General features: G+C 37.9%; 1 protein-coding gene across 1 annotated transcript in view; it reads left to right on the top strand.

The window, feature by feature from the left end:
- Positions 1–15,907, top strand: part of HPRT1 (hypoxanthine phosphoribosyltransferase 1) — a 41,017-nt gene that overhangs the window by 8,947 nt on the left and 16,163 nt on the right. The window contains exons 2-3 of the mRNA XM_004064891.4: positions 4,317–4,423; positions 6,147–6,330. Coding sequence (XP_004064939.1) covers positions 4,317–4,423; positions 6,147–6,330 — 291 coding nt within the window. The remainder of the gene's footprint in view (positions 1–4,316; positions 4,424–6,146; positions 6,331–15,907) is intronic.

A 15,907-nucleotide genomic window follows, 5' to 3' on the forward strand; every position in this document is an offset into this window, starting at 1 on the left:
AAGTAGACTTGGTATAATGAACCTGCACGTACCCATTGCCAAGTTCTGACAACTGTCTGTCTATAGCCAATTATGCATTTCTTAAATTAGAACCCCCCCAATATACCCAAATATATATATATGTGTGCATATATATATATATATATATATATATATATAGTAAGTTTTAACAAAGTTGTGAATTCATACCTGAAGTATCTCAAGTGATGCAAGTTTTATGAATTTTTGTTTATGCCTTTTGGGAAGAGTTGTATTGACAAATTTTTTATGCTTAAAGTAAACCATAAATCAAAAAAACAAAATCTAGGATGCAATAAAACAAACAAAACAACTTCTTGACATAAGTATGGTATGTAAATCTGTTTTGATTGGAAATCAATTTGTTATATTGACAGAATTCCTGTTTTAGAATACATCTCTGCTGATCTGTCTGTATTCTTATACTGCATATCTGGGATGAACTCTGGGCAGAATTCACATGGGCTTCCTTTGAAATAAACAAGACTTTTCAAATTCTTAGTCGATCTGCAGAACCTGTAGCCAGGCACTGAACCATTTTGATAGATGCAGTAATCGTTATAAGTGTATATTTCAAGGAGTTCTGGCTGGGTCCTAGTTTATGCTTGTGGCAGAAGCAGTGAGTAACTGGGAGGAAGTTGGTGAGTAAGCTTCAAGGAAGAAGTCATTTTTAGTACTCTGGATCTTCCTGATTTTAAAGCACTACAAAATGGTGCATTTTCATTCTTGTCAAGTGATAACAGATATATTCTGATGAGCCTGAAATGAATATATATAGTATCATTTTTATGATATCTAGCAAGGTTTGTATTTTCCTAGAACTTGAACTAAATTTCAGTTCATAAAATTTATAAAATACTTAGTTGTTGTAAAATATTTTTGGAATGTTCACATAGGTGACACACAAATGTCCCATTTTCATTCTTTCTATAGTAAATATGTTCTGATATGATGTGAAGGTTTAGCAGATGCATCAGCATTTAATCCTAGAGGATCTGGCATAATCTTTTCCCCCAAGAATAGAAATTTTTTCTGCTTATGAAAGTAGTACATGTTTCTTTAAAAACAAATCAATATTGACTTCTGCCTGCTGTATAGCACTATGCCTCCACCTGGCCATGACCAGGGGCATGTCCTGGTCCACCTACCTGAAAATGTTTGCAACCAGCCTCCTGGCCATGTGCACAGGTGCCGAAGTTGTCCCACAGGTATTACGGGCCAACCTGACAATACATGAATTTCCACCAAAGTCTGAGAACTCAGAACTGAGCTTTGGGGACTGAAAGACAACACAAACCTCAAATTTCTCAGCACTGGAAACCTCAAAATATAACTGAATTCCATAAATAAGATTTTAAGTCTTAAATATGTATTTTTAAATGTATTAAAAGTCAAGCTGCTTGTATTTAAGCACCTAATACAATGCTTAGGTTGTAAAAGGAGATGCTCAATAGGTACTAACTGATATATTGAGATTTAATTATGGTTTGACCAATATTTATTGGAAACCGCCAAAGCTTAAATCATCAGCTTCTTGAATGTGATTTGAAAGGTAATTTAGTATTGAATAGCATGTGAGCTAGAGTATTTCATTCTTTCTGGTTTATTTCTTCAAATAGACTTTGAATATAATGGTGAATGGGTATTATAAATTAACTAATAAAAGTGACATTGAAAATGAAAAAATATATATATATTAAAGTGTAGAAAGTGACCAGGCGTGGTGGCTCACACCTGTAATCCAAGCACCTTGGGAGGCTGAGGCAGGAGGATCTCTTGATCCCAGGAGTTCAAGACCAGCCTGGGCAACATAGCGAGACTTCGTCTCTTAAAAAAAAAAAAAAAAAAGGAGAGAGAAAAAAAAATTTTTTATTTAAAAAAAGTGTAGAAAGTGTCAAGACCCCGCTTCTTACCATTATTTGGTATATTTCTCTATACCTACCCACCCTTCCTCCTTACTCCCTCCCTCCCTTCCCAATCTTTTTATCTTTTTGTATTCTGATTTTTTGTTTGTATATTTTGCTTTAATTTAATGTATCCTTTAAAAATTTCCCATACATTTTATATGTATATATAAAAACGCATGCTGCCAAAGATAATTTATAAGAAAGACCATTGAATTTTTTTTAAAAAGTGATATATATTCATTGAAAAAAATTTAGAATATATAGCAAAGCAATAAAGAACTAAATAAAATGCTGTAACTCCTCTTTCAAAGATAATTGCTTTTATGATTTTGTTGTACTTTTTTTCTGTATATAGGTACATATATAGTATTTATAAAGCTGTACTCATAGTACATTTTCACATCACAGGTACCATATCAGTGTTATTAAATATTTTGTATGCCAGGGGCTAGACATACCAAGACAACCAATATGTGGTTCTACTTAAATAATATTAGAGTATCTTTTATGATGACACTTCATGAGTTGACTATAATAATCTTAGACTTCTAAGAGTTTGGGTTTTCAAAAGATCACTTAGCTTTTTTGGGTGATTTTTCCCCCTTACTGTGAGATGAGAGAGGCTGTTTGGATTTGGGATTGGGGTAGCGGGGACAGCAATTTTTCTTTTCTTTTTCTTTTTTATTTTGAGGTAGGGTATTGCTGTGTCACCCAGGCTGGAGTGCAGTGGTGTGATCTCGGCTCACTGCAACCTCCACCTCCCGGGCTCAGGTGATCCTCCTGCTTCAGCCTCCCCAGTAACTGGGACTACAGGCGCGTGCCACATGCCTGGCTAATTTTTGTATTTTTAGTAGAGATGGGGTTTCACCATGTTGGCCAGGCTGGTCTCTAACTCCTGACCTCAGATGATACGCCCACCTGGGCCTCCCAAAATACTGGGATTACAGGCATGAGCCGCTGCATCAGCCAGCAGTTTTTCTTGTGGTTTTTTTGTTTGTTTTGTTTTGTTTTGTTTTTGAGATAGGGTCTTACTCTGTTGTCCACGCTGGAGTGCTGTGGTATGATCGTAGCTCACTGCAGCCTCAAACTCCTGGGCTCAAGTGATTCCTTCTGCCTCCGCCTCCTAAGTAGCTGGGACTACAGGTATGCACCACCATACCTGGCAAATTTTTACAAAGTTTTTTGTAGGGACGGGGTCTTGCTACATTCCCCATGTCGGTCTTGAACTCCTGGCCTCAAGCAACTCTCCTGTCTCAGCCTCCCAAAGCACTGGGATTGCAAGTGTGAGCCACCACACCATGCCAGTTTTTCCTGTTCAGTGTGATATTTTATCTTGTTAGACTACAGTGTGTTAAAATTTGTTTTACTAAATTTTCAAACATACTCGAAAGTGGAGAGAATAGTATAATGAATACCCGTATGTTCATCACCCATGTTTAGAATATTATTAAATATTAAGATTTTGCTGCGTTTGTCTTAGCTCTTTAAAATTTTTCTTTTTCTCTTTGTGACCTAAAGGAAATTCCATATCTTATCACTTTACTTCTACATTCTTGACTAAGATGACTAAGACATATAGTTACATGGTTTTTGGTTTTGTTTTTTGTTTTTTAAAGACGAAATCTCGCTCTTGTCCCCCAGGCTGGAGTGCAATGGTGCCGTCTCAGCTCAGTGCAACCTCTGCCTTCTGGGTACAAGCGATTCTCCTGCCTCAGCCTCCCAAGTAGCTGGGATTACAGGCTCCTGCCACCACGCCTGGCTAATTTTTGTATTTTTAGTAGAGACGGCGGGGGGAGGTTTCACCATGTTGACAAGGATGGTCTCGAACTCCTGACCTCAGGTGATCCACCCGCCTCGGCCTCCCAAAGTGCTGGGATTACAGGCGTGAGCCACCGCGCCCAGCCTGTTTTTTTGTTTGTTTGTTTTGTTGTTTTTTCTGAGACAGAGTCTTGCTCTGTTTCCCAGGCTGGAGTGAAGTGGCGCGTTCTTGGCTCACTGCAACCTTCACCTCCCAGGTTCAAGTGATTCTCCTGCCTCAGCCTCCCAAGTAGCTGGGACTACAGGCATGTGTCACCACACCCGGCTATTTTTTTTGTATTTTTAGTAGAGACGGGATTTCACCGTGTTGCCCAGGCTGGTCTCGAACTCCTGAGCTCAGGCAGTCTGCCTGCCTCAGCCTCCCAAAGTGCTGGGATTACACGTGTGAACCAACCTGCCCGGCCTGTTGTTTTCTTACATAATTCATTATCATACCTACAAAGTTAAGAGTTACTAATATCATCTTATACCTAAATTTCTGTGATAGACTAAGGTTATTTTTTAAAATCTTAATCCAATCAAATGTTTGTGTCCTGTAATGCTCTCATTGAAACAGCTATATTTCTTTTTCAGATTAGTGATGATGAACCAGGTTATGACCTTGATTTATTTTGCATACCTAATCATTATGCTGAGGATTTGGAAAGGGTGTTTATTCCTCATGGACTAATTATGGACAGGTAAGTAAGATCTTAAAATGAGGTTTTTTACTTTTTCTTGTGTTAATTTCAAACGTCAGCAGCTGTTTTGAGTACTTGCTATTTGAACATAAACTAGGCCAACTTATTAAATAACTGATGCTTTCTAAAATCTTCTGTATTAAAAATAAAAGAGGAGGGCCTTACTAATTACTTAGTATCAGTTGTGGTATAGTGGGACTCTGTAGGGACCAGAACAAAGTAAACATTGAAGGGAGATGGAAGAAGGAACTCTAGCCAGAGTCTGCATTTCTCAGTCCTAAACAGGGTAATGGGCTGGGGCTGAATCACATGAAGGCAAGGTCAGATTTTTATTATTATGCACATCTAGCTTGAAAATTTTCCGTTAAGTCAGTTACAGTGAAAAACCTTACCTGGTATTGAATGCTTGCATTGTATGTCTGGCTATTCTGTGTTTTTATTTTAAAATTATAATATCAAAATATTTGTGTTATAAAATATTCTAACTATGGAGGCCATAAACAAGAAGACTAAAGTTCTCTCCTTTCAGCCTTCTGTACACATTTCTTCTCAAGCACTGGCTATGCGTGTATACTATATGCAAAAGTGCATATATACATTTATATTTTAACGTATGAGTATAGTTTTAAATGTTATTGGACACTTTTAATATTAGTGTGTCTAGAGCTATCTAATATATTTTAAAGGTTGCATAGCATTCTGTCTTATGGAGATACCATAACTGATTTAACCAGTCCACTATTGATAAACACTATTTTGTTCTTACAGACTGTACTAGAAGAAACATTCTTTTACATGTTTGGTACTTGTTCAGCTTTATTCAAGTGGAATTTCTGGGTCAATGGGAAAGAGTTTATTGAATATTTTGGTATTGCCAAATTTTCCTCTAAGAAGTTGAATCATTTTATACTCCTGATGTTATATGAGAGTACCTTTCTCTTCACAATTTGTCTCTTTTTTTTTTTTTTTTTTTTTTTGAGACAAGGTCTCTGTTGCCCAGGCTGGGGTGCAGTGCAGCAGAATGATCACAGTTCACTGCAGTCTCAACCTCCTGGGTTCAAGCGATCCTTCCACCTCAGCCTCCTGAGTAGCTGGGACTATAGGTGTGCGCCACCACTCCCAGCTAATATTTTTATTTTGTGGAAACAGGGTTCGCCATGTTACCCAGCCTCCCAAAATGCTGGGATTACAGGCATGAGCCACTGGCCCAGTTTCTACAGTCTCTTTTAATATTGTATATTATCCAAGAAATTTCATTTAATCAGAACCTGCCAGTCTGATAGGTGAAAATGGTATCTTGTTTTTATTTGCATTTAAAAAAAATTATGATAGTGGTATGCTTGGTTTTTTTGAAGGTATCAAATTTTTTACCTTATGAAACATGAGGGCAAAGGATGTGTTACGTGGAAGATTTTTTAAAAAAATTTTAATGCATTTTTTTGAGACAAGGTCTTGCTCTGTTGTCCAGGCTGGAGTGCAGTGGCACAATCACAGTTCACTCCAGCCTCAACATCCTGCACTAAAGTGATTTTCCCACCTCACCTCTCAAGTAGCTGGGACTACAAGTACATGCTACCATGCCTGGCTAATTTTTTTTTTTTTTGCAGGCATGGGGTCTCACTATATTGCCCAGGTTGGTGTGGAAGTTTAATGACTAAGAGGTGTTTGTTATAAAGTTTAATGTATGAAACTTTCTATTAAATTCCTGATTTTATTTCTGTAGGACTGAACGTCTTGCTCGAGATGTGATGAAGGAGATGGGAGGCCATCACATTGTGGCCCTCTGTGTGCTCAAGGGGGGCTATAAATTCTTCGCTGACCTGCTGGATTACATCAAAGCACTGAATAGAAATAGTGATAGATCCATTCCTATGACTGTAGATTTTATCAGACTGAAGAGCTATTGTGTGAGTATATTTAATATATGATTCTTTTTAGTGGCAACAGTAGGTTTTCTTATATTTTCTTTGAATCTCTGCAAACCATACTTGCGTTCATTTCACTTGGTTACAGTGAGATTTTTCTAACATATTCACTAGTACTTTACATCAAAGCCAATACTGTTTTTTTAAAACTAGTCACCTTGGAGGATATATACTTATTTTACAGGTGTGTGTGGTTTTTTAAATAAACTCCTTTTAGGAATTGCTGTTGGGACTTGGGATACTTTTTTCACTATACATACTGGTGACAGATACCCTCTCTTGAGCTACATCGGTTTGTGGGGAGTCAAAAGTCCTTTGGAGCTAGGTTTGACAAATAAGGTGGGTTAACACTTGTTTCCTAGAAAGCACATGGAGAGCTAGAGTATTGGCGAATTGAAGAAACCCCTCTTTTTTTTTTTTAACACACTTAAGAAAGGGGACTGCAGGTATACTCAAGAGAGTAAGTCGCACCAGAAACCACTTTTGATCCACAGTCTGCCTGTGTCACACAATTGAAATGCATCACAACATTGACACTGTGGATGAAACAAAATCAGTGTGAATTTTACTAGTGAATTTCATTCATAATTTGATCGTGCAAATGTTTGATTTTTATTACTTTAGACTATTGTTTCTGATTTTATGTTGGGTTGGTATTTCCTGTGAGTTACTGTTTTCCTTTAAAATAGGAATTTTTCATACTCTTCAAAGATTAGAACAAATGTCCAGTTTTTGCTGTTTCATGAATGAGTCCTGTCCATCTTTGTAGAAACTCACCTTATGTTCACATTTTTATTGAGAATAAGACCACTTATCTACATTTGACTATCAACCTCATCCTCTCCATTAATCATCTATTTGAGTGACCCAAGTTTTTGACCTTTTCCATGTTTACATCAATCCTGTAGGTGATTGGGCAGCCATTTAAGTATTATTACAGACATTTTCACTATCCCATTAAAACCCTTTATGCCCATACATCATAACATTACTTCCTACCCATAAGCTCCTTTTAACTTGTTAAAGTCTTGCTTGAATTAAAGACTTGTTTAAACACAAAATTTAGACTTTTACTCAACAAAAGTGATTGATTGATTGATTGATTGATGGTTTACAGTAGGACTTCATTCTAGTCATTATAGCTGCTGGCAGTATAACTGGCCAGCCTTTAATACATTGCTGCTTAGAGTCAAAGCATGTGCTTAGAGTTGTTATGATTTATCTTTTTGGTCTTCTATGGCCTCCTTCCCCATCCCCATCAGTCTTAATCAGTCTTGTTACGTTATGACTAATCTTTGGGGATTTGTGCAGAATGTTATTTTAGATAAGCAAAAACGAGCAAAATAGGGGAGTTTAACTTTAATATTTTCTTTTAAAAAGCATTTTATGTTGTAAGAGCAATTTTGAGTGGTAGAAATGCTTTGACATTTTATTTCCATTTTCTACTTTAAGTTTTTTTCCTATTTGTTTTAGATCTTAGAGGATTATTAAGCTGAACTCCTCAACTGATAAAAAGCATGACATCTTAAACATAAGCAAAGCATATTTTTAGGTTAATTTTCACATAGAAAACAATTTATTTTATGTGAAATTCTATGTAGATATAGTATTTTTTTGGTATTTATTGACACGTTTATTTTATTTTATTTATTTATTTATTTATTTTTTTGAGACAGAGTCTCACTCTGTTGCCCAGGCTGGAGTGCAGTGGCACGATCGTAGCTCACTGCAACCTCCATCTCCTGGGTTCAAGCAATTCTTCTGTCTCAGCCTCCCGAGTAGCTGGGACTACAGGTGCCTGCCACTGTGCCCGGCTAATTTTTGTATTTTTAGTAGAGATGGGGTTTCACCTTGTTGGTCAGGCTGGTCTCGAACCCCTGACCTCAGGTGATCCACCCACCTCAGCCTCCCAAAGTGCTGGGATTATAGGCATGAGCCACCGTGCCTGGCCGACATGTTAATTTTTTTAAAAAGGCTTTACTGGGGTATATTTTATATAATATAATAATCACATGTTTTAACTATACAATTCCAAGCTTTTTAGTATATTTATAGGGCTATGCAAGGAACATATACTGTTAAACAGTAGAAATTGAGAAAGCTCTTCTGATAATATCTCTTGATTTGATGATAGCTCATGCCTGTAATCTCAGTGCTTTGGAAGGCCAAGACAGCAGAATCACTTGAGGCCAGGGGTTCGAGACCAGCCTGGGCAACACAGCAGTACCCTATCTCTACAAATAATAAAATAAAAATATCTGTTGATTTGAAGTAAAGTTTTTTTTTTAAAGACAAGGTCTCATTCTGTCACCCAGGCTGGAATGCAGTAGCAAGATCACAGCTCACTGTGGCCTTGACCTTCTGGGCTCAAGTGATTCTCCCACTTCGGCCTCCCGAGTAGCTGGGACTACAGGTGTGCACCACCATGGCTGGCTAATTTTTTTTATGTTTGTAGAGATTGGGTCTTACTGTGTTGCCCAGGCTGATCCTGAACTCCTGGGCTCAAGCAGTCTTCCTGCCTCAGCCTCTAAAAGTGCTGGGATTACAGACTTGAGTCACCATGCCCAGCCTGAAGTAGCATTTCTACCCTGTTTAATAATTCAGCAGCTTGTCATGTAAGATATTCATATATGCATATAAAACATTAGGCAGCTTAATTTGGTAAAACTGTAAAATGGAAATTTTAAATTGTTTGCAGCATCAATAACATTGATGTCAGTATGATTTTTGCATGCTGATCTTGACCAATTTGAAACAGTGAGTTAAAATCTGGCTGATCCGTACTAATCCTAAAGAAATATTCTATGAACTATTAAACGTTTCCAGAATATATAAAGAAACATTATGATGTCAACACACCCATCTATTTTTTTTTGGAAATAAAAACTCCATTTTTCTTATTAAAGAAAACATGCTTATTAGAAAACATACGGCTGGGTGCAGTGGCACACGTGTAATTCCAGTGCTTTGGGAGATCGAGATGAGAGAATCACTTGAGGCCAGGAGTTTGAGACCAGCCTAGACAACATAATGAGACCCCATCTCTACACAAAAAGAATTAGTTGCGCGTGGTGGCGTGCACCTGTAGTCCCAGCTACTTGGGAGGCAGAGGCAGGAGCATCCCTTGAGCCCAGGAGTTTGAGACTGCAGGAGTTCGAGACTGAGTGGAATGCAGTGGAACTGCATTCCAGCCTGAGTGACAGAGGGAGACCCTGTCTTAAAAAAATAAGAAAGAAAACACAACTGCAGAAAATTATAAAGGATTTAAGTCATTCCAAATATCACTGCCACTTTTTATTTAGAATATTCTAAAGAATTCTCTCTCTGTGTACACACACACATATGCGTACTCTTAATCCAAGTAGCTTGGTAGGATTTTATTTACCTAGTGCCTAGATGGGAAATTGCCTGGGGATTCCAAATACCTATTTCATTAATTAAAGATGTCGCTGATTTTAAGACTTAACACTATTTTTCATACTGCCAAGAAAGAAAACACTACCAGTTATAAATGTAAATTGCCATCAATTGTAATACATCAATTTTAGAGCTATTATTAATAAAATGTGAATGTGCATCTTAGAGCAATGAAATATAGTACTATATTTTTGATGACCTTTTCTGCCCTGTGATATTCAGAAAGTGAAAGTTAAATATGGGCTGAGCATGGTGGCTCACACCTGTAATCCCAGTACTTTGGGAAGTCAAGACGGGAGGATGGCTTGAACCCAGGAGTTCAAGACCAGCCTAGGCAATGTAGCGAGACGCCATCTCAAAATATTAAAAATAAGTAAATAAGTAAATAAAAAGAAGGTTAAGTATGCAAATGTATTTCCTTTGTTGTGAATTTATTTCAATTTTATAGTGATTTTTTTTTGGGGGGACGAAGTCTCACTCTTGTCCCCCAGGCTGGAGTGCAATGGCGTGATCTCAGCTCACTGCAACCTCTGCCTCCCAGATTCAAGCTATATTCCTGCCTTGGCCCCCCGAGTAGCTGGGATTACAGGCGCCTGCTACCATGCCTGGCTAATTTTTGTATTTTTAGTTGAGATGGGGTTTCACCATGTTGGCCAGGCTGGTCTAGAACTCTTGACCTCTGGTGATCCACCCGCCTCGGACTCCCAAAATGCTGGGATTACAGGCGTGAGCCACCGTGCCTGGCCAGTGGTTTTTTGTTGTTGTTGTTGTTTTGTTTTGTTTTGTTTTTTTTTGAGACAGGATCTTGCTCTGTTACCCAGGCTGGAGTGCAGTGGTGCCATCTTGGTTCACTGCAACCTCTGCGTGGGCTCAAGCAATCCTCCCACCTCACTCTCCAGAGTAGCGGGGACCACAGGTGTGTGCCACCACAGCTGACTAATTTTTGCATTTTTTTTGTAGAAACAGGGTTTTGCCATGTTGCCCAGGTTGGTCTCAAACTCCTGGGCTCAAACAATCCAACTGTCTTGGCTTCCCTAAGTGAAATTACAGGCATGGGCCACTGTATCCAGTCTAGTGATTTTTTTATTTTTATTTTTATTTTATTTTATTTTTTTACCAAAAAAAACAACAAAGCCTCAGGAGGAAAAGTTGATACACAAGTAAATTTTATTGGAAATGTTTTTGTGTGGACCTTAAGCAGAGGGAAAATTAGTCTGCATTATGGTGTATCCAGACTAAATGACTGATATTAAAATGAAATTATCCTTAGGATTTGCAATCTTAGAGAAAACTTTTTCATTTTTATTTTTTTGAGTTACAAATTATCTTCATTTACATTTGAGAACAGTGAGTCACAGAGGGATTAAGTAATTTACTCAAGATCATACAAGTCTTTGATTTGAACCCAGTCTTTTAACTCTGCAGAACTCAGAGTCACTCTTATTTGGAAAAACTTTTTAACTGATGTGGATTCTGTAATATGGGCTTCCTATTATTCATTCTCTATTAGTCAGAAGTTTTGCAAGCAGACAGAATTCATTTTGCCAATTACGGGATTTTCCCTCAGTTGCAGTCAAGGTTCATAAAACTATAACTCTTTATCTTTAATTAGAAATGTTTTCTTTTTTTGAGACAAGGTCTTGCTCTGTTGCCCAGACTGGAATGCAGTGGCATAGTGGCTCATTGCGGCTTTGAACTCCTGGGCTCAAGGGATCCTCTGCCTCAGCCTCCCAAGTATCTGAGACTACAAGTGCGTGCCATCACCCATGGCTATTTTTTTAAAAAAAAATTTGTAGAGATAGGATCTTGCTGTGTTGCCCAGGCTGGTCTCAAACTCCTGGTCTCAAGCAATCCTTCTGCCTTGGTCTCCCAAAGTGCTGAGATTACAGGTGTCAGCCGTTGCACCTGGTCAAAACGATAACTTAAAATACACACACACACACACACACACACACAAACACATATGTGTATTTGTGTGTGTGTGTGTGTCTCAAAAGGTATCAAAAGAGAATAGCTATAACTTTAGTCTTGATCTTGATAGTGACTTGATTAGGCTCTGTTTAACATCAAAGATGCAAATTAGTACTTTCTTTGAGCATATTAAAAATGCAGAAAATATTGGAGTAGTTTTTTATTTTAAATAAATTGTATTCTGTATATTTAAGGTATACAACATGATGTTATGGGATACATATAGATGGTTAAAAGATTACTGCAGTGAAGCAAATTAACGTATCCCTCAACTCACATAGTTACCCATTTTTTTTTTGTTTTGGTGGCAAGAGGAGCTTAAAATCTCATTTAGTGTGAATCCCAAATACAGCACAATTTTATTACCTATATACTTCATGTTGTTCATTATATTTCTAGACTTGTTCATCCTACATATCTGCTACTTTGTATCCTCTGAGCTACATCTCCCCATTTTCTCACTTGCCCCCCCAAGTAGTTTCTTAAAGTGTCTCATGTAAGAGGGCAGTAGCTTTCAGCTTAAACTTTTTCTCTGTATGTAGTCGATTTCTTTGAGGTATACTTTTCTCTCCAGAATAGTTAGATGTAGGTATACCACTTTGATGTTGACACTAGTTTACCTAGAACTTATCTTCTGTAAATCTGTCTCTATTTCCATCTCTGTCTCCATCTTTGTCTCTATCTCTGTCTATCTATATCTCTCTATCTATCTATCTATCTATCTATCTATCTATCTATCTATCTATCTATCTAAAGCAAATTCATGCCCTTCTCCTATTTATTGAATCGAGACCATAGACAGGGGTGAGAGAAAGAATTTGGCAGGAATGGGGATGTGTATTATCTGTGGCATAAGGAAACTTTACAGAACTAGGTTCAAAAGTATACTTTCTAGTTCTTTCCCATGGCTTTTCACTTTGATGTAGTCCTTATCAGGTAACTGAGGTTTTATATAAGTCCCCTGATTCTTAGAACATGAAGGTGTAGTAGTCAAGGTTGGTCCCTTGAAACCACAAATTTTGTGAAAAAAAATTAAGAAAATTGAATAATTTCCTCAGCAAATACATACTGATCATCTGTTATACAGCCATGAGAAGTGGTTCTGTTGCACACGTTTATTTTATCAGATCCTAATCCCAAACCAGGCATAAAATGGAAACCATGAAGATAGGATGAAATAACTTCTGAATGTTTGAATGTTTGAAAATAGTGTACTTACAAATACCAGATGGTTTTTGTTTGTTTTTTGTTTTTTTCTTTTTTTGAGACAGGGTCTCACTCTGTCACCCAGGCTGGAGTGTAGTGGTGCAATCTCATCTCATTGCAGTCTTGACCTCCCAGGCTCAGGTTATCTCCCACCTCAGCCTCCCAAGTAGCTGGGACTACAGGCACATGCCACCACACCCAGCTAATTTTTTGTATTTTTTGTAGAGACGGGGTTTCACCCTGTTGCCCAGGCTGGTCTAGAACTCCTGGGCTTAAGCAATCCTCCCACCTCAGCCTCCCAAAGTGCTAGGATTACAGGCATAAGCCACCATGCCTGGCAGAAAATACCAGGTTTTTAAGTATCAGCACTTACTCTTCAATCTTTTCTATTACTATGTTGTGCTAAATGGTATTTTTTATTTAATTAGAGCAATGCTGTTCAATAGAACTTTCTTTGAGGATGGAAATCTTTTATGTTTCTGCTATGTGGTACAGAGCCACTAGTGACATGTGGCTTTTGAGCACTTGACACATCTTGTGCAACACAGGAACTGAATTTTTAATTAATTTATATTGCCACATGTGGCTACAGTATGGGACAGTGTAGTACTAGATGATCTGTAAGGGCTGTGCTTCATCAGTGTCATTTTTTAACTGACAAAAACCTTTAGTTTTTTTTTAGTAATGTGTTTATTTAAAAGAATTCGTAAAATACAAGTAAACATATTAACTTATTACCTGAGCATATGTCCTTTCATACTTATTTTTTCTGCATACATATTTTGGAAAATGGAATATCTGCCATTTTTTTTTATCTGAGATACAGTCTACCTCTAAAAATATATGATTCTAACATTCTCACTTTTGTTGGCATTTGATCAGGATATAGAAAAACAGTTAAAGGACAGAGAATGGTTGAGAGATTATGATATGAAGAGAAAATGTGATTGAGTGTGGTAGACTTGGGGCCTGCTTGAATGTTGAGAGAATGACTGTTTTCCGATAAAAAAAAAAAAAAAAAAAAAGTCCATTCTAGGATCCTAAAAGAAAGGTCTGAAGTTCACTGCAGAAAGCAAGCTACATAGTACTAAGCCACTAAGGGGACATGGAGCCCTTAGTAATTCCTACCTTAGTAATAGTCTCATCATGCCCTCTTGGGAACCCAGCCTTGTTGATTAGCCTCTCTGCTTTCTCTCCTTATAGTTCAACCTCCCTGTTTGTTCCAAGCAGTTCTTTTCCTGCCCATTTATTATGCATTTCTATACAGCTTTCCTCCTCTTTTTCTATACCATGCTGCAGTTCTTATTGCTACCTAGAGGTTTTCAAAATTCCTAGGGGCGGACAAGTAGGCATAAACAAAGTTCTTCCCTATTATCCTCCCTATTTTTTCACCTAGACTGAAGAGGTAGACAAAATAGAAATAAAGACATTAAGGGTATGTGTTTGTAGTCCCAAAGAGCTTCTCTGGCAATTTTATGTAGTTGACAGTGACGCTCTGAGTTCAGGACAGATTGGACTCCTTGGCTGAGAGGAGTGAGGAGATAGGACGGTAGAGGAGAGGGTAGAGCAACTCTGGAGGAAGCTTTCCCCTCACCTTTGCCAGTCCTGTTATCCTAGACTTAACCATAATTAAAGATGAGGGAGGCACTCAGTAAAGGGATCTAGTGGGAAGCTTGTTCCAGACAGCCAAGGAGGGAGGTTCGCGCAGTTCCTTTGGCCACCCAGGTGGGGTAATTGATCCATGTATGCCATTCGTGTACAATGTAGGCACTTATACCTGTATTCCAATGTAGTGAACTATACCATTACTCTTAAATTAATATTCTTTATTAGCTTCCATGGTGGCTATAGGCCAGGCAAGAGAGTTAAGAAAAAATAAATAGCCAGGTATGGTGACTCAAGCCTGTAATCTCAGCACTTTAGGAGGCCGAGGCAGGAGGATCGCTTGAGTCCAGGAGTTCAAGACCAGCCTGAGCAAAATAGTGAGATCCTGTCTCTATTTTTTAAAAAAGCCTTGGGGCAAACAGGAGTATGGAGGTTTGGATGCTAATAGAACAGCAGTGTCTTACTGCTTGGAGTTCTCTTGTTTCTTGTCCTATCACCGTAGCCTTTGGATCACAGCAATTTTTCCATGACTCCATACTTTTCAGTTCTTGAATATTTTTTCCTTTATTCCTCTTGTCTCTGTAAAGACATCAACTGGAGTCGGACTGTAATACCAGGTATCTCCAGAAGATGGCACTATTTAACAGACTTTACAGTATAAATAATTTGATGTGAGTCACTGTCATCTGAAGCTTGTTGTCTTTTCTTTCTTTCTTCTTTCTTTTTTTTCCCCATCAATTCTGTATGTTTGAAATGCTGGGTTTTAAGTTAGTTAGAATAAGGGATGTCTGTAATTTCCCTAAATTGAGAAGTAATACGCAAAGGTTGATATCAGAAGTCATATGCTCACCTTCCAACACCAAATAATACTGGCCCATTTGTGTTTTTTGAAAGTAACACTCCATAATAAATGGATGTATATATAGAAGCATAACAAAAATAGAAGCACATAAAAGTGAAAAGTCTCATAAACCCCATTGTCACTACTCATGTAATTGCTGTTACAAATTTGTTTAAATGTTGAATAAAAATGGTGTCATAGGCAACACAGTGTTCCACTACTTGGTGTTTTTAATAGCATTATTCTGTCTCGGTGTGCATTGGATTACCAGGTGCTTTTTAATAGTTGCATGGTATTACATTGTGTAGATGAACTTGATTAATTTAAATGGTTCCCTGTTAATGGACATGTTGGTTCGTTTTTGTGAACAACTGATACAGTGAACATTTATTTTTTAAATAAAAAAAAGACAGGGTCTTGCTGTGTTTCTTGGGCTGGCCTTGAACTCCTGGGGTCAAGCGATCGTCTCGCCTCTGCCTCCCTGGGATTACAGGCATGAAGCCACCGCACCCAGCCCAG

This window comes from Gorilla gorilla, chromosome X, assembly GCF_029281585.2.
Source record: "Gorilla gorilla gorilla isolate KB3781 chromosome X, NHGRI_mGorGor1-v2.1_pri, whole genome shotgun sequence".
NCBI classification, from domain to species: domain Eukaryota; kingdom Metazoa; phylum Chordata; class Mammalia; order Primates; family Hominidae; genus Gorilla; species Gorilla gorilla.